At 37.4% G+C, this 25,995-nt stretch overlaps 1 protein-coding gene across 1 annotated transcript in view; it reads right to left on the bottom strand.

The window, feature by feature from the left end:
- Positions 1-1,566: 1,566 nt before the first annotated feature.
- Positions 1,567-25,995, bottom strand: part of C6H8orf34 (chromosome 6 C8orf34 homolog) — a 491,602-nt gene continuing 467,173 nt past the window's right edge. Inside the window, 2 exon segments of the mRNA XM_002710514.5 lie at positions 1,567-2,515; positions 15,598-15,657. Of these exon segments, the coding sequence (XP_002710560.2) occupies positions 2,508-2,515; positions 15,598-15,657 (68 nt within the window). The 3' untranslated portion in view covers positions 1,567-2,507.

The following is a 25,995-nucleotide window of genomic DNA, read 5'->3' as shown; positions in this document are numbered from 1 at the left end:
GTGTTTTTATCATTGCACATCACATTTTTCTCAAATTCTATGTTTGGATTGTTGTTTCCCCTGTAAGACTACCAGGGCTTTGAGAATAAGGGTTTGGTGTCTGTATCTGGAAGTTCAGAGGCTACAAGAGTCATATGCAGGGAAACCCAGAGGCCATGGCATAAAGTCTAAAGTCATCTGTCCACAGAAGTGATCTTGCAGTGGGGAATCTGAGAAGCATTTCAAGAAGCCCTCTTTTTTGGGGGAGGGGGTGGGTTCAAGTTTTACCATTGCAATAATTCTGGAGCATTGTACAGAAACACAAAAGGGGCAAAGGTGTATAAGGAGTGTCTCGAAAAACCAAAAATATCAGGTTTCATGTGTGCAGCTTCAAAGAGAAAACTAGATAGCAACATGGAGAAATTTCCAAATTTGAGATCTGGTTGTTCACTGACCTTGATCTATGAAAATAGTTAAAGGCATTTGATAAAATATAAGTATATGTATACATTTGTGTGTGTGTGTGTGTGTGTGCGTGTGTATTGTGTGGCCTGCCTAGCTGGTATTGTTGAAGATTCTTGTCTCGATATAAACCTATGATTCTCAACATGAATTATTTCATCCAGTCTTGTCATTCATAGTAAAAGACGAGCAAATACTTAAACTAACTGCCCAACGCTGCACCTAGGATGACAACTTCAGTTTCATTAGGTTCTGCCTAAAAAAGCTCAAGACTGTGAAAAGAAGTCACTATATGGGGCTTCAAAAAATGTCATGGAAAATGAAACTAAATGATCATGTGAATGTTTCATAAAGTTTTTTGTCTCCTAGTATTTGTTCTTGCCAATACCCAATATAGCTACTGTCTTGCAGTCTGCCAGAGATGGTAGAAATCTAACTTATATAAGGACCAATTAGCAAACCCAGAGGAGAGCCACATAGACAAGCCTCTTTTTTCCATTTTTATGAATGTCCACCTTCCTGATTTTGTTTCCCTTCCTTTCTCCCTTATTTCCCCTTTGAATGGCCCGTGACCTCTGCAACAATTGGTGTTGAATTCAGCTCCACTGGACCTCTACTTCAAGCAGTGCTTGCCTTTGTTGTGAACTGCAACTTCAGCAATACTCCCTCTGATGTTCTGGTGGAACTGATTACAGAGTTTGATGCTACCCCTAGTAGAGTAACTAGCTCTAGGGGAAGGTCAATGGGCAAGAGAAGGAGAAAAACCAAGCAAGTGAAGGCTGGAGGAAGGTACGACTTCAACAAAGGCCTTAGTGGTGACGAGTTTTAAAGAAAGGCTGTTTCCCATTAGGGAAAATATTTGAATCCTCGGTTGTATATTTTTGAAGAAATATTCCTCATGGTAAGAATTTTTAAGTAGAGGAATGTTCTGACCACCAAAACGTACTCATTTGCCTTCTTTCTGTTAAAAAATGTGCTGTTTTCTAAGTATTTATTTCTACCTATAAACACTAATAAATTTAATGAAAATTAGTGTCATTCATTTCTATACACAAGAACATGCTATTGTCAGAATATTTATTATATTACCTATAACATTATACATCCTATACTTAGGAATATGACTTAAATCTTGCAATCGGGATTTCACTGTTTATGCTCTTTTCAGCCATGTTGTGGCCTTTAACATTTATTTTTTGACAGCAATACAGGCAATTTTATAATTTAACCTTATGCTTTAAGGTCCAAAAAGCAAACTTAAATTGAGATAAGATAAAACAGATATTAGATATGCTCAATAGATTTACTTAGATCCATTAATTTAGCATCAATGCATAACACATTCCAAAGCAAGCATACATCAAATTAAAATTGGATAATCTTTAGTTGGGTTTAATAATTGGATAAATGGTCAAATGATTTCCATTGCATATTATTTGTGGGCATGCATTTCATTACTTATTGATTTGCTTTACTGATTAACATATCAATTAATTGCTTGAAAAGAATAGGGGAAATAATCATGGGAAACATCAGCATGGAGAATATGCCTCTCGTGGCTGCAAACAGAGTAGATGGCAGGTGATGGTACTGAATATCTAACTCCCACTGAGACCTCTAGGGCACATTTTGGTACAGGTGGGTAAGTAATGTTTATAATCTAAAAAATGAGAAAATATTATAAAAATAGAAGTAGAAAACCTCAGACAAGTTAAAATACAGAAAAATTTAAGCCAAGTTATTTGAATCAGGCAATATTTAATATATCAAATATTAATCTTAACAACTATATATAAAGTAATGTAGAGCCAGGACATTAGCTGTGTCAAAGTGCAGCAGGCATCCTGGCCACCCCAGCATCCTTTGCCACAGTTAGTGTTTCCTGAATACACACTTGGGCACCCCCTTGTTACAACAGAACTTGTTTATTATTGATATTATAAAAATAACCATTCTCTAAATGATTACACTTAGTAAATAAAATAAGGAATATATATATATATATATATAAGTATTTGACTAATTGCAATTTGTTTAAGGATCACTTGCGACTTCTTCTGCTTGTTTCACAAACCTGTAGAGGAGAAATAAAATGAAAAAGGTACTTAATAATATGTCCACATGCAGCATTTTTTTTTTAAATTGGAGCATTAATGCTCATGTTTCTTCTATACTGTATAAACTTTGACAATAGCACTAACATTAGAATACTAGCTTTATTAACCACATTTTGCTTTCAGTGCAAGAATGTCTGGTATTTGTATAAAATTCTTATCATCTTAGGACAGAAAAGGAAATTATCCACATTTCTAGATTATTTTCTTTACCTTTTCTTCATTGTTCTGTGTGCCAGTTAATATTTAATATTTAAGAATAACTAATTAGAACATAAACATTTTGAGAGAAGATGATCAATCTGCAAAGTATTTTCAGGGCCTCAACCCATATATTACAATGAAAATTTTCTCTATAAAATATTTATTTAGTGAAAGAGAGGGAGAAGAGGGAGGAAGGAAGAAATGTAAGAAGGAAGGAAGGAAAGAGAAGGAAGGAAGGAGGGGAAGAAGGAAGGAGGAGAAGGAGGCAAGAAGAGAACCCAGTTGGGTTATTTTTAATGCAGATTTCTTTTATTTTAAGTTTATTTAAGTTATGCAAGATTCATATATTTCATATATACAGATTTAGGAATATAATGAAATGTTCCCCCTACAGTGACTTGATCAGCTCTTGTGCTGACTGTTGATGTACAATTTCCCTGATTGGTAGTGATCCTGAACATTTTTTCATGTGCCTGTTGGCCATTTGGATTTCCTCTTTTGAAAAATGTCTATTGAGGTCCTTGGCCCATCTCTTAAGTGGGTTGTTTGTTTTGTTGTTGTAGAGTTTCTTGATCTCTTTGTAGATTCTGGTTATTAACCCTTTATCTGTTTCATAGTTTGCAAATATTTTTTCCCATTCTATCAGTTGCCTCTTCACTTTCCTGACTGTTTACTTGCCATACAGAAACTTCTCAATCTGATGCAATCCCAATTGTTAATTTTGGCTTTGACCGCCTGTGCTTCAGAGTCTTTTCCAAGAAGTCTTTGCCGGTGCCTATATCTGGCAGGGTTTCTCCAATGTTCTCTAATAGTTTGATGGTGTCAGGTCGTAGATTTAGGTCTTTAATCCATTTTGAATGGATTTTTGTGTAAGGTGAAAGGTAGGGGTCTTGCTTCATGCTTCTGTATGTGGAAATCCAGTTTTCCCAGAACCATTTATTTAGTAGAGTGTCCTTACTCCAGGAATTGGCTTTAGATTCTTGATAAAATATAAGTTGGCTACAGAAGTTTGGGTTGATTTCTGGTGCTTCTATTCTGTTCCATTGGTCTATCCATCTGTTTCTGGACCAGTTTCATGCTGTTTTGATGTTTTCTTTAGTGCACGGTTTTGCTTTTGATTGCTTTTGAGTAGTCATATGATTAATTTTTTGAAATTCCATTTCCATCATTGCCCCAATCTCCTCATCTTCATATTCTAATATTTAAATGTTGTTATGTTCCTTTCAGGGAGTCATGGTGTTTTCCTGCTTCTTGTTTCTTGAATTTCTTGTGTTTGTTTTTAGGCATTTGTGATTTTCCCCCCCTCTGATGGCTTTTATCTTTGATCTGTGGTTTAGTGGCTTAGTGGGATGTCTGCATTTTCAGTGAATATCAAGACATGTGTGATGAGTGTGTCCAGGGAGCTCTAGTCAGGGCTCCAGGGTGGGACAGGTATCCAGGGTAACTCCCAAGTGAGCACTGTAGATCTCAATGCCCAGTATTAGCTCCCAATGTGTTCCATCCCACAGTATGAATCACAGAGATCATCTGTTCAGTCCTAACTATGAGCAGAGTGAGTGCGTGGAGCTGCTCCCAGTGATTACCTAGAGACCCAGCCCCTCCCTGCACCTTCTTATGTCACCACTGAGTCCCCCTGGTCTAGCACACAGGGCTCCCACAGTCACCTGGTGCAAATATTTCTGTCGCCCCCAACCTGTCTAGTCAAAAGAAAGTCAGATTTTCAACGAAACCACTCTGCCTAGGTGTTTTTATCATAGGAGGCTGGGGGCACCTCATCATTCTACATGGTTGCCCAGCCACCTCCAAGCCAGGCTCAAAGTCAGCGAAGACTACAGATTTTCCCCCTCTGCTAGAATCATTGGATCACACAGGAACACAAGAACCACTGTCCAAATGTTGCTCCATCATTGCCACCTGGACCCAAAATGATGCCTTGTCTTTCTCAGCTGGGCAGCAGGCACTGTCATGCTGCAGTTGGAGCAAGAAGAATAGGCCCCCTCTGCTTTCACTGGGTCTGCAGGCAACCACTTGCAACCACTCTCAACCGCTAGTTTCCAGGGCTCCAGTCCTGACACACCATAATCTCCCTCGAGCTGTTTCACCATGGGTTGTTGCAGTCCAGTCTCATCTTCATCTCCAAGCTGCCACCCACTCCAACTCTTGGCCGCTGTAGTTGTAGGCTGTGCCCGCATTTGTGTTGCGCATCTGCACCCTTCACACAGGTCCATGGAATTCCTCCTACTGTTATAAGATTTCCAGTGTGGTTTTCTTTCTGATTCTCTCCAGAAAGTGCACTTCCTACACCCCTTTCTTTCACTGTTTTTTTTAAAGACTTATTTATTTGAAAGGCAGAGTTAGAGAGAGGCAGAGGTAGAGAGAGAGAGACTGAAAGGTCATCCATCCGATGGTTCACTCCCCAGTTTGCTGCAATAGCCAGAGCTGTGCCAATCCGAAGCCAGGAGCCAGAAGCTTCCTGAAGGTCTCCCATGTTGGTGCAGGGGTCCAAGGACTCGGGCCATCTGCTTTCCCAGGCCATAGCAGAGAGCTGGATCAGAAGTGGAGCAGCGGTGGGGCCGGCACCATGGCGCAATAGGTTAATCCTCCACCTGCGGCCCTGGCATCTCATATGGGTGCCAGTTCTAGTCCAGGCTGCTCCTTTTCCAATCCAGCTCTCTTCTGTGGCCTGGGAAAGCAGCATGGGAAGCGGGATACACAGTAGACTCATAGAATGGCAGATGTCCTAAATAGCACTCTGGCCTCAGAATCAGCCCTTAAGGCAGTCGGATATGGCTGAAGAGCCCATGAGAGTATTTTAGGCATGGAAAGCCAAGACACTCTGGCAAAAAAAAAAAAAAAAAAAAAAAAGAAAGAAAAAAGAAACTAAATGGAAGATCTCTGCAAGTGAGATCCCAATGGAAAGGACAGGGCCATCAAAGAAGGAGGTACCTTTCTCTGAAGGGAGGAGAGAACTTTCACTTTGACTATGATCCTGTCTGAATAAGATCAAAGTTGGTGAACTCAAAAGGCTTCCATAGCCTTGGCAACTCTTGACTAGAGCCTAGGGAGATTACTGACGCCATAAACAAGAGTGTCAAATTGTTAAGTCAACAACAGGAGTCACTGTGTACTTACTTCTCATGTGGGATCTGTCCTTAATGTGTTGTCCAATGTGAAGTAATGCTATAACTAGTACTGAAACAGTATTTTACACTTTGTGTTTCTGTATGGGTGCAAACTGATGAAATCTTTACTTAATATATACTAAATTGATCTTCTGTATATAAAGATAATTGAAAATGAATCTTGATGTGAATGGAATGGGAGGGCAGCGGGAGATGGGAGGGGTGCGAGTGGGAGGGAAATTATGGGGGGAAGCCATTGTAATCCATAAACTGTACTTTGGAAATTCATATTTACTAAATAAAAAAAAAATAATCAATCCTCAAAAATGTTAATTTTGCTCGTATACTTTACATATTCTTGCACTCTATTAGTTATCATACATCAGGGAAACATATGATATTTGTTGGGATAGGCTTATTGCACTAAGTATAATGATTCCCAGTTGCATCCATTTTGTTGCAAAATACTGTATTTCATTCTTTTTATAGTTCAGTAGTATTTCATAGTGTATATATGCCACATTTTCTTTATCCAATCATTGCTTAATGAGCACCTGGGTTGATTCTATATCTTTTTTTTTCCAGGCAGAGTTAGACAGTGAGAGAGAGAGAGAGAGAGAGAGAGAGAGTTATAGACAGTGAGAGAGAGAGAGAGAAAGGTCTTCCTTCCATTGGTTTACTCCCCTAATGGCCACTATGACCAGTACTGTGCTAATCCAAAGCCAGGAGCCAGGTACTTCCTCCTGGTCTCCCATGCGTGTGCAGGGACCCAAGCACTTGGGCCATCCTCTGCTGCCCTCCCGGGCCACAGCAGAAAGCTGTACTAGAAGAGGAGCAACCGGGACTAGTATCCAACACCCCAACCTGGACTAGAACTTGGTGTGCCGGCACCACAGGCGGAGGATTAGCCAAGTGAGCCAAGGCACTGGCCAGATTCTATATCTTAGCTATTGTGAATTGAGCTGCTATAAACATGGGGGCACAGATAACTCTTTCATATGCAGATTTCATTTTGTTTGGCTAAATCCCAATGAGTGGGATTGCTGGGCCATAGGGTAGGCTTATTTTCAGCATTCTATACAATCTCCATATTATCTCACACAATGTCTAATTCACATTCCTACCAACTGTATTAGGATATCTTTCCCCCACATCCCCACCAGTATTTTTTTTTATTTTTTTAATTTCTGTATGAAAGCCATTCCAACAGGGATGAGGTGAAACCTCATTGTGGTTTTGATTTGCATTTCCATGATAGCTAGTGATCCTGAGCATTTTTCATTTATCTCTTGGCCATTTGAATTTCAGCCTTTGAAAAATGCCTGTATAAGTCCTTTCTCTATTTCTTAACTAGATTGTTTGCTTTGTTATTGTTGAGTTACTTGAGCTCTTTATAGATTATGGATATTATTTCTTTACCAGTTGCATAGGTTGCAAATATTTTCTCCCACTCTGTTGGTTGCCTCTTCACTTTGTTGAGCATTTCTTTTACAGTGCAGAAACTTCTCAGCTTAATGTTATCCAATTTGTGAAGTTTTGCTTTAATAGCCTGTGTCTCTAAGATCTTTGAAGTGTTTGTGTATGTCAATGTCTTGCAGAGATTCTCCAATGTTCTTCTATAATAATTCAATGGTATCAGTTCAGAGATATAGATCCTTGACCCATTTTGAGTTGGGTTTTGTATAAGATATAAGGCAAGAGTCTTGCTAAATATTTGTGCACATGGTGATCCAATTTCCCCAGCACCATTTGTTGAACAAACTGTCCTTTCTCCAGGGATTGTTTTTTAGCTCCTTTGTCAAAGATTATTTGGTTGTAGATGCGTGGATTGACTTCTGGGATTTCTATTCTATTCCATTGTTCTATATTTTGTGCCAGTCCCAAGTTGTTTTGGTTATTACTGCCCTGTAGTGTGTCTTGAAATCTCATTTTGTGATGGCTCCAGCTTTGTTTTTGTTTTTGTTGTTTAATATTGCTTCAACTACTTGGGATATCATGTGATTCCATATGAATTTTAGCATTGTTTCTTTTAGATCTAGGAAGAATGTTGGTATTTTAATCAAGATCACACCGAATCTGTAAATTGCTTTGGATAGTCTGAACATTTTGATGGTATTAATTCTTCCATTTCCAAACACAGAAGTTTATTCCATTTTTGTGTCTTCTTTTATTTATTTCTTTAATGTTCTGTAATTTTTATTGTAGAGATTCATTTCCTGGTCAAATTTATTCCAAGGTATCTAAACTTTTTTAGTTATTGTGAATGGCACTGATCTTACAAGTTCTTTCTCAGCCATGCATTGTCTTGTGTACAAAGGCTATTGATCTCTGTGTGTTGATTTTATATCTTGCTATGTCATCAAACTCTTTTAAGAGTTCCAAAAATCACTTGGTGTTATCTTTTTTCCCTATATATATTAGATCAAATCATCTGCAAACACTGTTAATTTGACTTATTCCTTTCTAATTTGTATGTCATTTATTTCTTTTCCTTGCCTAATGGCTTTTGCTATAACTTCCAGGCTATATTTAATAGCAATGGTGAAAGTGGGCACCCTTGTCTGTTTCCAGATGTTAGCAGAAATACTTCTAGCTTTTCCCCACTCAATATGATAGCTCTGGATTTGTCATATATTGCCTTGACTGTGTAAAGGAATTTTGCTTCTACGCTCAATTTGCTGAAGGTTTTTGTCATGAAAGGATGTTAGTATTTTATCAAATGCATTCTCTGCATCTATTGAAATAGAAATATGATTTTATTCCCCACTTTGCTTATTTGATTTATCACATTTTTATTTGCATATATTAAACCATTCATGCATGCTAGTGATAAACCCCACTTTGTACAAGTCAATGACCTTGCTGATGTGTTGCTGCATTTGATTAGATAGTATATTGTTGAAAATTTTTCACCTATGGTCTTTGGGGAAATTGGTCTATAGTTCCTTTTATTTGGTATATCTTTTTTCTGATATTGGATTTAAGGTAATGTTGGCCTAATAGAAGGTGTTTCGGAGGATTTCATCACGTTCAATAGTTTTGAATAGTTTGAGAAGGACTGGAATGTGTCTTCTTTAAAAGTCTGGTAGAATTCAGCAGTGACACCATCTGGTCCTGGGATTTTTTCTTGTTGATTGGATCCTTACTAGTGATTCAATGTCTATCTAGGTTATTGGTCCATTTCTATGTTTTCATACTCAATTTTGGTAGATTTTATGTGTCCAGAAATCTATCCATTTCTTCTAGATATCCCAATTTGTTGGCTTACAGCTGTTCGCACTAATTCATGATGATTCTTTTTATTTCTGTGGTACCCATTGTTACATATCCTTTCTCATCTATGCTTTCATTTCTTTGGGACTTCTCTCCCTGGGCCAATAGTCTGTCAATTTTGTTTATTTTTCCAAAAAATCAGCTTTTCATTTCACTGATCCTTTGTATCATTTTTTGTTTCAATTTTATTTCTTATTTAATTTTAATTATTTCTTTCCCCCTACTAATAATAAGTTTGGATTATTCTTGCTTTTCTGGGTCCTTGAAAAGCATTTTTGATCATTTGTTTGATCCCTTTCCAATTTCTTGTAGGCACTAATTTCTATGAACACTGCTTTTACTGCATTCCATAGGTTCTGATATGTTATGTTGTCATCTTCATTTGTTTCAAAGAATTTTTTGATTCCAAATTTGACCTTCTTGATGACCCACTGTTCATTCAGGAGCATGTTGTTTGATCTGCATATGTTTGCATATTTTTTAGAGTTTCTTGAGTTGTTAATTTCCAGCTTCATTCCATTGTGGTAGAAAAGATCCATGGTATGAGTTCCAATTTTTTGAATTTGTTGAGATTTACTTTATGGCCTAGCATGTGATATAACCTAGAGAAAGTACCATGTACTGGTGAAAAGAATGTGCATTCTTCAGCTATGGGATAAAATATTTTGTAGATATCAATTAGGTCCATTTGCTCCATAGTGTAGATTAGCTCTGTTGTTTCTTTGTTGATTTTCTGTCTAGTTGATCTGTCCATTGATGGAAGTGGGGGGCTATAGTCCCTCATTATTGTTGTATTGGAATATATGTCTCCTTTAGATCCATTTTACTGCTTGTCAATAGACAGCCACCCTAATATTGGGTACATATACCTTTACAATGGTCACAACTACCAGTTCAATTGATCCCTTAATCAATATATAATGCCTTCTTTGTTTCTTTTAAGTTTTTGTGTTTAAGTCTATTTTGTCTGACATCAGAGTGTCTACTCCTGCTCTTTTTTGGTTTCCATTAGCATGGAATATCTTTTTCCAAGCTTTCAATTTCAGTCTTCCTATATCTTTGTGTGTGAATTGTGTTTTCTGCAGGGAGCAAACAGATGAATCTTTTTTAAAAAGAATAGTTCAGCCAGTCTGTATCTTATAATTGAACAATTTAGCTGATTTACATTTAAGGTTATGATTGGTAAGTAATGACTTGGCCCTGCCATTTTCCATAAATAATTACTTTTGATTGCTCTGCATTTCCATTTTACTTTTTTAATTTTTTTATTTCACAGGTAGAGTTATAGACAGTGAGAGAGAGAGAGAGACAGAGAGAAAAGTCTTCCTTACGTTGGTTCATTCCCCAGATGGCTGCCAGGGCTGATGCGCTGCGCCAATCTGAAGCCAGGAGCCAGGTGCTTCCTCCTGGTCTCCCATGCAGGTGCAGGGGCCCAAGCACTTGGGCCCTCCTCCACTGCCTTCCCAGGCCACAGCAGAGAGCTGTACTGGAAGAGGAGCAACCAGGACTAGAACCCAGTGCCCATTTGGGATGCCGGCGCTGCAGGCAGAGGATCAACCATATGAGCTACGGAGCTGGCCCCTCCATTTTACTTTTACTAGGAGATTTTCTGTCTTCACATTCTTTTATAATGATGATTATCTTTCTGTGTTTCTGTGTGTAGCATATACTGACAATTTGTAAGACTGTGGGAGTGGTGACAAGATAAACAAAGTCATTATTTCATGTTCATTCATAATGAGAGATTTGCAGGGTACAGTATTCTGAGTTGACAGTTTTTTTTTTTCTTTTAAGTCTGGGACTATGTCAGTCCATTCTCTCCCAGCCTGTTGGGTTTCTGATGAGAAATCAAATAGCAGTCTAATTGGAGATCCTCTGAAGGTAATTTGGCATTTCTTTCTTGCACATTTTAGCATCTTCTCTATATGCTTTATTGTTGAAAGTTTGACTACACTATTTCATTGTGAAGGTGTTTTCTGGTCAAGTCTATCAGGAGTTCTATGTTCCTCGGGTACTTATGCCTCCCTTTAGTTCTCCAAATTAGGGAAGTTTTCTGTTATTATTTTGCTGAATAGGCCTTATATTCTGTTCTCTCTTTTCACTTCTGCAGGAACTCCCAAGTCCCATATAATGGGTTATTTGATAGTCTCCCATAAATCTCCAACATTGTTTTTGATTTTTCTAATTTCTTCTTCCTCTTCCTCTTCCTTCTCCTCCTCCTCCCCTCCTTATTCTCCTTTTCCTTTTCCTTCTCCTTCTCCTCCTCCTCCTCCTCCTTCCTCCCCTTCCTTCTCTACTCCCTGCTCCCTGCTCCCTCTTTCCTCCTCCTCTTTCTCCTTCTTCTATGGTCTGAGATATTTCCAAAGATTTATTTTCTAGCTCGGATATTCTTCATCTGCTTCACCAAGTCTGTTGTTAAGATTTTTTTGCTGTATTTATATTTTACATATTGAATTCTTTGTTTCTTGTATTTCAGCTTGACTTCTCGTCAATAGCTCTATCTCATGTGAAAGTTTTTCATTCATGTCATGTATGTATTTCTTTAACTCATGAATTTGCTTCTCATTGCTTTTAAGTAATTCTATCATCTTTTTTCTAAATTCCTTTTCAGGAATTTCATCAATATCTGTCTTCACTTCTAATATTGAAGCTCTGTTGTGTTCTCTTAGGGGAGTCATATCATATTCTTTGTTCATGTTTCTCATATTTCAATGTTTTTTTAGGTATTGTGAAAATACTTGATGGTTTTCTCCTGATATATTTTGTCTTTGAAATATGCCTCTGTTGCTTAGTGAAGTGTTTTGGTCCTTCAGTGGATATTCAGTGATATGTGCTGGTGATACAGGGAACTCTGGTCAATGCTTGGGTATGATGCAAGAGTCCAGGGTGACACCCACATTGGGTATGGTAGGTCTCTTCAATTGTCTTTTCCAAGGTGATCAATGCCTAAAACAACCATGCAGTGGACACACACCCTATCCACACATTCCAAAGAACCACAACAAGTATCTGTATGGCACTCAGTGTGAGCACAGAACATGCTGGAATGACTCACCTCAGACACTAGGAGAAATATGAGCCTCTGAAGTCAGGCACAGTGATTGCCCAGACACCCAGCTACACTCCACTTCCTAGTGTGCAGTCACAGAATACCCACAGTCATAGTGCACAGGGCTCCCACAGCCACAGGGTGCAAGGTATCCACTCTCAGGCTCCTTTGTCCATTAAGAGAGCTGAGGCATTACCAGAGCCAGCTTCCTGTCATTCTGCTTTGACAGTTTGTGTACAGGGGCCAGTGAATAGAAAGGAGGCTTAAGTAGATGCTTCTCCCCTGCCAACCCCGCAAGTCAGACTCAAGGTCAGTGGGCACCATGGATTTATCACTCAGATAAAATCTCCTAAACACACATATGAGAGCAGCAGAAGACTGTAGTTTCCTTTTAAGACGGTGCCTCTTCACTGCTATTTGTTGAGAGCCTTTGTTGGGGAAATGGAATACAGGCAATGTACCCTCATTTCATGTGTTTAGGTGGGCACCCTGCACCCCACTAGTGCTCCAAGCCAGATACAAAATCCATGTGGTCTGCAGCATTCTTCCTTTGGCAATATGACCAGTGACACAGGCTGCTGCAGTCTCCTCTCATTTCTCTTTAAGAAAATGGCATCTTCTCATGATGCTGATTCTAATACTTGTGTTAGCAGAACAGAAGAGCATTGCCTTACTTTTTGGTGCTGAGTATGGTGCTCTAGGGGAATAAGGGAAGGGAAGAAGCAGTTTGGCTTCCCTGCTCCAGGCCTGGCAGTTGCTCAGACTGGGGTCAGCTCCTCAGGCTGAAGTAAAAGTCAGTGTGTGATTGTGGAATTACCTCTCAGAGAAAGCTCTGAGCAGCAGCGCACATGGTGATTTCTTCCTACCTTGTCATGGCATGATGGTAGTTCACAGCTTCTCTCCTTTTGTCCCACAGAATCTTTGTTGTTTTTTCAGTTGTTTGCAAAAAAAATTCCATCAGTCATGTCCCTGGAAACATGGTCCTCCCTTTGTTCTTTTCATATCCCAGGGCAGCTGAAGTTAGTGTGGCTATACTATACCCTATCTCTCTCTTTTTTAGTTTATTTTCATCATTTGCAATGCAGAGAGGCAGACAAGCAGATAGATAGATCTCCTATCTGATGGTCACTCCCCAAATGCCTGAAACAGCCACATTTATGCTAGCCTGGAGTCAGGATTGCAGAACTCAATCCAGGTCTCCCACATGAGTGGGAGAGACTCAAGTGCCTGAGCCATCATCTGCTACCTCCAGGAGCGCACATTAGCAGGAAGCAGAAATTAAGAGTAGAGCTAGGTCTCCAACTAAGGCACTCCAATATGAGACATGGGCATCCCAAAAAGGAGTCTTAACTACTACACCAAATATCTAACCTCTCCTATATCCTTGCTCCACAGCCAAATCCTTTTCCTTATTAACTCCCGAAATCCTTTATGTATTAGCCTTAAACATTATTTATTCTGGGCCCTTTGAATCATAGGCAAGGTAGAATTCACTTCCTGCATGCACTTATGTCACCCTACTGCCTCTATAACAGTAATCATGAGTATTTTATGTAAATAATTATTCATTGAGTGTTTTCTATACAACATAGTAGGTTCTGTAATGACAAGAAATATGAAAGGCCAACGCCATGGCTCACTAGGCTAATCCTCCGTCTGTGACACTGGTACCCCGGGTTCTAGTCCCAGCTGGGGTGCCAGATTCTGTCCCGGTTGCTCCTCTTCTAGTCCAGCTCTCTGCTGGTCCCGGGAAGGCGATGGAGGATGGCCCAAGTGCTTGGGTCCCTGCACCTGCATGGGAGACCAGGGGGAAGCACCTGGCTCCTGGCTTTGGATCAGCACAGCGCGCCAGCTGTAGTGGCCATTTGAGGGGTGAACCAATGGAAGGAAGACCTTTCTCTCTGTCTCTCACTCTCACTGTCTAACTCTGCCTGTCAAAAAAAAAAAAGAAGTATGACGGATATCATATCACCCATGATACTGACATATGCTATTCTCTTACATACTACCTACTCCATTTTAGGCCTTCATTAACAATGGGTCCACATTACTGATTTATTTCTTTAGAGCTCTTAAATTGAGTAGCAGTATATTGATGTGTCAGACAAAGAACATTTAAGCTTATAGTGACTGTTATTATATGGAAGAGTACAAATATTGTCTGTGATTCGAAGTAATAGAATATAGAACCAGAAAGAAGGCAGTTATAAAAGTTAATATTTAGGACTAAAATAAAAGACTAATTTCTTTTAAATATTTAAACCATTTTTTACAACTTAAGCAACACATCCTTACTATTGAAATATTGTAGATAAACAGAGATCTAAGTATATTACATAGAGACAATTACTGATGATACTTTTTGTAACCATCCAGTCTTCTGAAAGTATAACCTTACTATTGTATATGTGTCTGTGCATTATACATAACAAAATGAGTTACATTTAGTATTTTGTCTGTGACTTCTTTTATGAAAAATTCCAAGCCAGATATACATCTCTACAATTATATCAGAATATACATATATATTTATAGAAGTATATCTCATTATTATATTCTTGTCATAATGAATTCACAGATTTTTGTTATATAAGTTGCTATATTTTTAATCAGTCTTCTTTTGTTGGTAAGCAGACTGTTCCCAATTTTTACATGTGTGCTACATTTTTTATACTATTGTGATAGCTATATGGTGTTGCACTGTAGAAATTATCACTTTAGGTGATTTTGTAATATAGAATTATTGGGTCAATGGATAACTAGAACAGAACAAAACTGAATGAACAACCAACCCAGTGATACGGTTAACTGCCATTACAAGAGTTGTTCAAGTTGTTAATGTAGAGTCTGCATGTTCATTGGGTAGGAATTTTGAAGAGATGAGGCCAGCATCAGATCAAAAGAGTAGAAAATAGTTCTAAAATTCTTTTAAGTGTTGATATTCTGTGAGTCTATGAGTGCTATGAACAAACTGTACACCAGTCCTTCTTTCTGTTTTTTTTAACCTTGTTTGACCAATTCCTACAGTAGCCTTATGTTCATGGATGTGAAATGACTGAGATGCTGTAACTCCAGGAGATATTTAATGGTGTCATAAACTCCATGGTATGCACAGTGAGGGAATATAGATCTAGAAGTTAATTTCCTTTTATGGGGAAGGAGTTTAAAAATCCCCATTCCCTCACCTAGACATGAGAGGATATAGATTAAATGAGGACCCTGAGAACTTGAGATTATGAAAGGGAAAAGGAGAAATGTTATACAGGGTCCTTGATGGAAATCGTTTCTTATTAAGTCATGAAGAGTATGTATTTAGAAATCTCTGAAATTTTAGTAGCTTAGGTAGTACCCATGATTACATTGCATTAACAGTAACTGCCCTGAGCAAACATACCAGAGTAGATCAGGGTAGGACAAGAAGAGCATGGAACACAAAGAAGAAGATCAGCAGAACCTGCACAATGAAAGAAAAAGAGATAATATGCTGCACCATGACCAAAATTTCAAAATCTATCAAACAAAATTCCCTAGGGAGTTAGCAAATTTCTTATGAAAATTAATTGAAATTAATATAATTTTATGCTTTTATTATATAAATTATAAAATTGTATTATATATGGTGAACTGCAAATACATGTAAGTTAACTTTAATGGTGTATTTAGTCTCATTCCACAGTTCAATCACTTTCAAAGTAAGTGTTTGTTATCCTTTAAAAAACATCTAGGGCAAAATTTCCTCCCTGGGTAGTGTTCTAGATGCACACAGAAGGTGGAAATCCCGATTCACTAAATTGCAGTCATAATTCTGGTGCTTAACATGGGTTAGGTGGGAAGGCAAAGCTCTATGGGTTGCTACCCTAGCCTTGTATATTCATCACACATTTGTGTTACATACTATAGGATTTCTAAATTAGTTCTACCATCATGAAGTTATGAGATTTCTAAAAGGTACTGCATATACACACACATACACCATTTTTAATGCCTGGTACATAGCATTACATGCTAAAATTAATTCCTCTGAATATAGCCCTGAGGCAGAAAAGTGGAATGTGAGGCTATCTCTGAAGAAAGGGAAAAACAGTGCCTAGTGGAACCAGGGGACATATGACTGTGAGGGTTCTGGAGCAGCAGGAACAAAGCAAAACATAAAACAACGTAAAGCATGTGAAACAAGGAAATAATGTGAGATACAATTCCATGCACATTGAAGAGAAAGGAAAGATTAAATTCAGATTTTTCAAAGCATATCTTGGATCACTACCCTTATGAGGGGCTAATATACATAGTCCACAAACAACTAACTCGCTGGTCAAAGAAATTTGGAAAGCATAGTATATCTGAGTTTTGGAGGACCAAAATACATAGCAGTGTTTTAAAAACTCATAAAAGTAAGACATCATTTAAAAGTAAGAAAATCATTTAACTTGATATCCACCAAAGATATTTGAACACATATTTTCTTTTTTTGAATCTGTAAAATTTTTATTAAAAATATTTAAGAGATATGTGAAAATGTACATAATTATAGGATACTGTGTGATGTATATATTTTGTAATATTGAATCTGGGTAAATATATTCACCTTTTCAAATATTTAACATTTATTAATAGTGAAAGTGTCAAAAATCATATTATCCAGGTTTTTGAAAAACAGAAATATACAGCATATTAATAGTACCTGTAGTCACTCTACTGTCCAATAGAAAACCAAGACTTTTTACATCTATCTAGCTTTACCTCCTACCTGTCAATCAACCGCCCTCCCCAGCGTTTGGTAACCACAATTACATTTTTAAGTTCCATGACATCACCTATTTTTTAGACTCCACATATGAGTGAGGTCATTGGATATTTTTCTTCTGTGCTTGACTTATTCTACTTAGTATAATGACTTTCACTTCCATCTATGTTGTTGGAAATGACGTGATTTCATCCTTCTGATAGTTGAGTAATATTGCCTTGTGTATTATTGGCACATTTTCTTCATTAATTCATCAGTACATAGATACTTAAGTTGTTCCCATTTCTTGACTATTTTGAGTAGTGCTGTAATAAACATGGACATGCAGCTGAACTTTGACAGATCAGTTTCATTTCCTTTGTTTCTATACCCAGAAAAGGGATGGTCAAATCATATGGTAGTTCCATTTTTAGTTTTTGAGAAACCTCCATCCTGTTTTCCACAGTGGCTGTTTGAATTTATATTCCCACTAACTGTGTGAATGTATTCCCATTTCTCCACATCTTTACCAACACTGTTTATCTTTTGTCTTTTTGGTAATATCCAACCTTACTAGAGTTGTTTTGATTTGCATTTCCCTGATGATTAGTGATGTTGAGCATCTCTTCATGTACCTGCTGGCTATCTGTATGTCTTTCTTTAAAAAAAAAAAGTGAACAGTTTATTAAGAATTAAATGAATGTATGGAATGTGATACAGTACAAGTAAGACACTTGTAATTAAGATGGGTATAATAGTACTACTTGCATGAAATATTAATTTTATTTCAAAAAACATCACAAGACAAAAAGAAAAGGCAATTCCATCATTATAAAGTATTTCATGCGAAGTACTTAAAAAAAACCATCACCCAACACAAAGCTATCTGAATTACTGCCATGCTAGCATAGTAACCACAATATAATCATTCATGAAACAAAAACACACAGATTAAGCAATGGACTAGATGAAATAATACAGTTTGTAATATTGTAAACTCGTGGACTAGAGAAATGTTACATGACAGGAAGTTCCAAACTCACTCACAGGGTGCATAAGATGGGCTAACCATTGGGAAATACGTAAATACAAATGCCAATAAATCATCATGGTATCTTCTAATTTTAAAACCTGAACACCTAGAGAACCTAAAATATTTATATAAAATTTGGTGTAATCCATTTGTGTGTCAAGATATAACTTTTTGATTGTATCTGCAATTATTAGGGAGGTGTATGAAAGTACTTCAAAGTACTTTTAACAGTTCATGTTTTGAACTTTTAACTAATGACCATAAATTATACCATAGAAATAACTCTAGGTATGCGTTTATTTTTATTAACCATTATTCACTATGGGAAACATGATCTTCTAGCACTTTATATACAAGTTACTGCAAAGTACCAGTTAATTAAAGACTAAATGAAATATAAAACAAAGCTGAATTGGTTGAAAGGGGAGAACTTCCTCTTTTGCAAAGACTTAAGTGGTTAAAAACCTTTCCTTGACTTCTGACAGAGCTAGAGTCCAAAAAGCAAATATTCTGTCAAGCTGTAATGCATGTCTCTGTACAATATGCTTGAACAGAATTCATGGAATAGTCAGGAATGGTGTTTTAAGAGATTAGCACCTCCTTCCACAGCTGCCAAACTGAACACAAGCCTGGTCTTCACAAGGTGCACAAAACTGGAAGTGTATTTTCAAGAGGGCATAATGTCATGGTGAGACAACTGAGGACCAGGAAGGGCCTGCGATACTGCAACAGCCCATTTCAGAGGCCAGGAGACAACAAAGACATCTATTAGATATTTTATGGTTCTGGCCGGCACCGTGACTCACTAAGCTAATCCTCCACCTGCAGCGCTGGCACCCGGGGTTCTAGTCCCAGTTGGGGTGCTGGATTCTGTTTTGGTTGCTCTTCTTCCAGTCCAGCTCTCTGCTGTGGCCCTGGAGGGCAGTGGAGGATGGCCCAAGTGCTTGGGCCCCTGCACCCACATAGGAGACCAGGAGGAAGCACCTGGCTCCTGGCTTTGGACTGGTGCAGCGCATCAGCCCTGGCTGCCATCTGGGGGGTGAACCAATGAAAAGAAGACCTTTCTCTTTCTCTCTCACTGTCTAACTCTGCCTGTAAAAAAAAAAGATATTTTAAGGGTTCTGACTCAACTCATGATGTATAGATTGGTTACAGATACAACATTAAGACCAAAAAAAAAAAATAAATAAATAAAAAGAATAGGGAAAAAATAAAAACTACTTAGAATAAAAAACTACCCATCCTCATTTGCTATTTTTTTTCCTTTTAGACTTCAGTTAATTAAAACAGAGTGGGAAATTATCCAGAATTGCCCTTCCTATCTCTGAAATTCAACTTCCTATTTACAGTTCATGAAAACAACATAATTGCCCATAAGCAAGATTTAGCTTTGCTAAAAATAGGAGCAATTGCTTTAATTTTCAGAGAATGACATTAGAAAATTTTCCAATCCAAGATCCAGAGTTTGAGACCAGTAAAGAACCTTCTGTAGTAATCAAAATCAATCATAGTTAGAGCTCTTTGGAATGTATGTCTTAGAAATACAAAGACATCACAAATTAGAAACTCCAGAGTATTTACAAGTAAGTTCTTAAAAAAAAGTTATTAACGTGAGACAAATGTTTCCATCAGCAAATTAAATCTGATAAATCAATGTTACTCAAAAACTCAATATAGCCTCTGGAATCAAACGTAGAGATCACTCAATCATAACAATGCCAGATGAAGAACAGATGAGCAGTATGTACGACTGTAAACTGCATGCAGCTCTAAAGCAGTAGATTTATATTACAAAGCAATGTAAATAAATACTGGGCTAGTACAAAAGCTCTTATTTACAGTTTCACAAATGAAATTGTATTCAATATAAATTATGTGCTTTAAAGAACTATACTATATTAATAAGATGAGTTCTGTTAAGGCCATGACAGTTTTTGTTAGAATCAATGCATAATCCATAAAAGATTCAAGTTAACTCTGCATATAATTTAGTGCAGACAAACCCAGTTTAACCTAGAATGGCATCTGTTAAAGTGTTAAAAAACAGGAACTATTTAGAAATCACTGTACATTATTAAAGCTCTGTCAACTCAGAATGTTAAACTATTTTCACACTTTTTAGCCTGCTGCCATAGGCCTGTGGACAAGGTTACTTTTACAGCAAAGAAATAGCACTTACAGGCCACCAGCTCTTTTGATGATTTTAGGTTCAGTAGCATTCGTTGTGTGTCTTCTGTTGAGAAATGTCTGTTTAAAATCTACTGCCCAACTTTTAATTGAAATATTTGGTTTTTGGTTATTGACTTGTTTATGTTCCTTATATATTCTGGATATTAACTTCCGGGCAGACACAAAGCTTGAAAATATTTTCTGGCATTCTGTAGATTGTCTTTTCACACTGCTGATTGCTTTTCTTTCATGCAAAAACTCCGTACTTGATGAAATCCCATTTGTCTAGTTTTGCTTTTATTTCTTGTGAATGTAGGACCTAATCTAGAATATTCTTACTCATTTCAAGTCTTAAGGGTTTTCTCCACGTTTTTTTCAAATACTTTCAAGTTATCAGGTCTCACAATTAGGTCTTAAGTCATTTTTAATTGATTTTTGTACATGGTGAAAAATAGGGGTCAGATTTCTTCTGCATGAGTATATCTAGTTTTCCAAGCACCATTTATTGAAAGACTATTCTTTTCAGATGCACACTCTTTGCACCCCTGTCAAAGATCTGTTGGCTGTAGATGTGCTTACCTCCATGATTTTTATTCTGTTCAATTGGTCTGTGGATCTGTTTTTAATGCCTAAAGCCATGCTGTTTTAATTACTGTAGCTTTCTAATATAATTTACAACCAGGTAGGATAATGCCTCCTCCTTTGTTCTTTCTGCTCAAGATTTCTTTGGCCACTGGAATCTTTTATGGTTTAATACACATTTTACTAGCATTTTTCTTGTTCTGTGAAAAATATAATAGGGATTCTTATAGGGATAGCATTGAAACTCTAAATCGTTTTGAGTAATATACATATTTTAATGATATTGATGCTTCCAATACATCAACACACAATGTCTTTCTATTTTTTGTGTCATCTTCAATTTATTTCATCAATCACTTATAGTTTTCATTATAGAGATCTTTTATCTCATTGATTAAATTTATTGTCTGGGGCCAGCACTGTGGCACAGTGGGTAAAGCTACTGCCTGCAGTGCCGGCATCCTATATGGGCAACAGTTCTAGTCCCAGTTGCTCCACTGGCAATACAGCTCTCTGATATGGCATGAGAAAGTGGTAGAAGATGGTCCAAGTCCTTGGGCTCCTGCATCCACAAAGGAGACCAGAAGAAGCTCCTGGCTCCTGGTAGTCACAGTTCTCACCATTGTGGCCATCTGGAGAGTGAACCAGTGGATGGAAAATCTGTCTCTCTCTCTGCCTCTCTTTAACTCTGCCTTTTAAATAAATAAGTAACTATTAAAAATTCATTCTCGCACATTCTTAGAAGGATTTATTTCTTTATGTGAAATAGAGAACTACAGAGACAGAAGGAGGGAGAGAGATCATCCATCTGCTGATTCACTCCCCAAATGACCACAACAGCTGGGTCTGGTCAAGGCCAAAACCATGATCTAGGAGCTGCATCTTGATCTCCCACATGGGTGGCAGGAGCCCAAGTATTTAGGCCATCTTCCATACCTTCTCAGGCACATTAGAACACTGGGTGGAAAGTGGAGTAGCCAGGACTTAATCTGGCACTTGAATGTAAGATGCCAACATGGAAAGTAATGGCTTAACTAGCTGCACCACACTGCCAGCCACTGTTCCACAGTATTTTATTTTGTATTATCGTAGTTATCGGAAATGAGATTGATATTTTTATTGTTTTCAAGTGATTCACTATTAGTGTTTATGATGCTACTGTTTTTGTACATTGTTTGTATCCCACAACTTTGCTGAAATTTTTTATTGTTTTTTTTTAAGATTTTATTTATTTACTTTAGAGGTAGAATTATAGAAAGTGAGAGGGAGAGAAAGAGAGAAGTCTTCCATCTACCGTTCACTCCCCAAATGGCTGCAATGACCCGAACTGAGCCAATCCAAAGCCAGGAGCCAGGAGATTCTTCTGGGTCTCACACATGGGTGCAGGGCCCAAGGAGTCGGCCACCCCCTACTGCTTTCCCAGGCCACAGTAGAGAGCTGGATTGGAAGAGAAGCAGCCAGGAATAGAACGGGCGCCCATATAGGATGCAGATGCACAGCACTTGCCCCTTCTTTATTGTTATAATAGCTTTTTGGTAGAGTCTCTGGGGTTTTCTATGAATAACACCATGTCATCTGCAAAGAGTGACAATTTGACTTCCTCTGTTACAATTTTGAAGCCTTTTATCTCTTTCTTTTGCCTAATTGCTTTGCTAGGATTTCAATGTCTTGTTGAATAAAAGTGCTGAAAGTTGGCATCCTTGTCTGGTTCAAAATCTTAGAGAGCAAACCTTCAATATATTGTTAGCTCTCATTTTTCTTAAACATTTATTTATTTATTTCAAAGAGTTGCAGAGAATGAGGTGGTGGTGGGAGGGATATATAGACAGAGAGAAATAGAGAGAGAAATCTTCCATCTGCTGGTTCACTGCCCAAGTGGCTGCAACAGCCAGGGCTGAGCTAAGCTGAATCCAGGAGCTGGGAGCTTCATGTTGGTCTCCCATGTAGGTGGCAGGGACCCAAGAACTTAGGCCACCTTCTGCTGCTTTCCCAGGCTATTAACAGGGAACTGTATCAAAAGTAGAATAGCCAGAACATGTACTGTGGCAATATGGGATGCTAGTGTCCCAGGTGGTCACTTAAACTCACTCTATTACATAATATCAGCCCCAACTGTTGGTATTTAATTTATTTCATTTATTATGCTGAAGTATTTTCCATCTCTACCTAATTTGGCATGATTTTTTTTAAAACCATGAATGGTTGTCGAATTTTATCAAATGCCTTTTCTATATCTATTGAGATGATTTTTTGATTTTTTTTTGTCCTTCATTCTGATTAAGTGAGGTGTTGTGTTTATTGATTTGCTTATATTGAACCATCCTTCCATTATTGGGATGAATTCCACTTGATTATAGTGAGTGATCTTTTCAATGTGCTGTTAGATTCTATGGGCAAGTATTTTGTTAAGCATTTTGCATTTAGGCTCATCAAGAATAGTGGCCTGTAGCTTTCTTTTTATGTTATTCCCTGTTCTGGTTTGGTATTAAGGCAACGTTGGCTTCAATGGAATGAATTTGAATTAATTCCATCCTGTTCTCTTTTTTTGTAGTAATTTAAGAAGAATTGCTGTTGATTTTTTATTTAAAATTTGGTAGAAATCAGAAATGAAGCTATCTAGTCTTGGGTTTTTCTTGGATGGAAGATTTTTATTTCTGATTCAAACGTGCTAATCATTATTAGTTTGTTTATGTATTGTATTTCCTCACCATTCAATTATGGTAAGGTATATTTATTCAAGAGTGTGTCCATTTCTTCTAGGTGGCTAGATTTGTTACATATATTGGTTCATAGTAATCTCTAATAATCATTTGTTTTTCTGTGGTATCGGTCTTAATGTTTCCATTTTCATCTCTGTTTCTATGTATTTGAATCCTCTCACACTCTTTTCTTGATAAGTCTAGCGAGGGTTTATCAGTTATGGTTATCATTTCAAATAACTAATTCTTAATTATATTTCATTGACTTTTTGGTGTTATTTGGTCTCAGTTCCATTTATCTTTGTTCCAGGTTTTAGTATTTCTTTCCTTCCACCAATTTTGACTTTGATTTGTTCTTGTTTTTCATCATTCTTTAAGGTACAGTGATAAGTTATTTATTTGTGAACTTTCTGATTTTATTGATGCAAGAATCAATTTCTATAAACTTCCCTGTTGGTACTGCTTTTGTATATACCATAGATTTTGGAATGTTGAGTTTCCATTTTCATTCATTTCAAAACCTTTAAAAGTTACTCCTTTTAAAAAGATTTATTTATTTATTTTAATGAATTATATGTAGAGATATACAGACATAGAGAGAGTTAGTTCTTTATCAGCTACTTCACTACCCCAAGTGTCTGCAATAGCCAGGGCTGAACCAGGCCAAAGCCAGGAGCCAGGAACTTCATGCTGGTCTCCCAAATGAATGACAGCCATCCAAGCACTTGGTCTATTTTCTGCTGTTGCTCCCAGGCCATTAGCAGGAAGCTTGTTTGGAAGTGGAGCAGCCAGGACACAAACTGGTACCCATACGGGATGTGGCGTCACAGGCAGTGGCTTAATGCACTGCACCACAACATGAGCCCCTAAAATTTCCTCCTTGATGTCTTCCTTAACCCATGGATTGTTCAGCAGTAAGTTGTTTAATTTCTATGTATTTGTGAACATTTTAAAGTTTTTCTTGTTATTGATTTCTAGTTTTATTACATTGTGGACAGGAAACATACTATGATTTATATTTTTAAAATTTTTTGAGATTTGTTTTGTGACCTATCATATGATATATCATGAAAAATGCTGTTGAGAAGAATGTGCATTCTGCAGCTGTGAGATGGAGAATTCTATTGATCTTCATTAAGTCCAATTGCTCTAGGATGGAACCTTTGTTGATTTTCTATCTATATGATCTGTTCATTTCTGAAAGTGTAGTGTTAGAGTCACCTACTAATACAGTAGTGGATTCTATGTGTTTTAGGTGTATTAAAATTAGCATTGGGACCAGTGCTGTGGTGTAGTGGCTAAGACCACAGCCTGTGATGCCAGCATCCCATATGGGCACTGGTTCATGTTCTGGCTGCTACACTACCTATCTAACTCCCTGCCCACATGCTTGGGCCCCTGCATTCAAGTGGGAAGCCAGAGGAAGCTTCTGACCCAGCCTTGGCCATTTGTGGAGTGAACAAATGGAGAGAGATCCCTTTTTCCCTCTCTTGGTCCCTCCTCTCTCCCTGTTATTCTGACTTTCAAGTAAATAAAATAAGCCTTTAAAAATTGCTCCATGTATTTGGGTGCTCTAATATTGGATGCATATTAGTTATTACCTCTTGCTGAACTGAGCCCTTCATCATTACATAATGATCTTCCTGTTCTCTTTATACTGCTTTTGAATTAAAATATTTTTTCTGATAGAGGCTAGACTACTCCTGCTTTCTTTTGGGTTACATTTACTTGGAAAACTTTGTCCCATCCTTTCACTTTCAGTGACTGTGTCATTAGAAGTGTGTCCTTAGTCTTATAGTTAAGTCCCGTTTCTTAAGCCATTCTGTCACTCTAAGCCTTCTAATTGGAGAATTTATTCCATTGACATTTAAAGCAGTTATTAATGATAAAATCTTACTACTGTCATTTTGATACTTGTTTTCTACTTTAATTTAGAGACCTTCTCTCCCTCTTATGGTCTTCATCAGTAGCTACATGATTTTCTCTAGTGATTTTCTCTAATCAATACTGTGATTCCTTGCTTATTATTTTTTTAAGTCTGACATAGATTCTTGTTTTCTGATTACCATGAGGCTTACAAAAAACTTCTTTTGGTTCTAAAAAGCTATCTTAAAATAATAAAAGCCTAATATTGATTATAAATATAGGAAAATGGACAAGTGAGAAACAAAGATATAAGAAATTTTAACTCTACTTTTATGTTCCATTCCTTCCCATGTTTTGAATTTTTGTTGTTATATTTGACCTCTTTCAATATTGCCTGTTTGTTCAGGTTTAATCTAGCAAGTATAATTATTTTATTCTTTATGAGAAATATAGAACTTGATTACTTACCATGTTTAAGTAATTAACACTTTCTGAATTTATAGTTACTCTTACCTACAAATTTTGTACCTTCTGATATTTTCTTCTTACTTGTTCACATCTATTTAACTTGGAGGAACTCCATTTAACATTTCTTATAACACAAGTCTGTGGTAGCCATAAATACTTCAGCTTTTGTTTTCATGGGAATGCCATTGCCTCTGCCTATTATCTGATGGATAACTTTGTTGGATATCATATTCTTGACTAGCAAATTGTTTA

Source organism: Oryctolagus cuniculus, chromosome 6 (assembly GCF_964237555.1).
Source record: "Oryctolagus cuniculus chromosome 6, mOryCun1.1, whole genome shotgun sequence".
NCBI classification, from domain to species: domain Eukaryota; kingdom Metazoa; phylum Chordata; class Mammalia; order Lagomorpha; family Leporidae; genus Oryctolagus; species Oryctolagus cuniculus.
The sequence above is the reverse complement of the archived record's forward strand: the minus strand, read 5'-3'. Positions and strand labels throughout refer to the sequence as shown.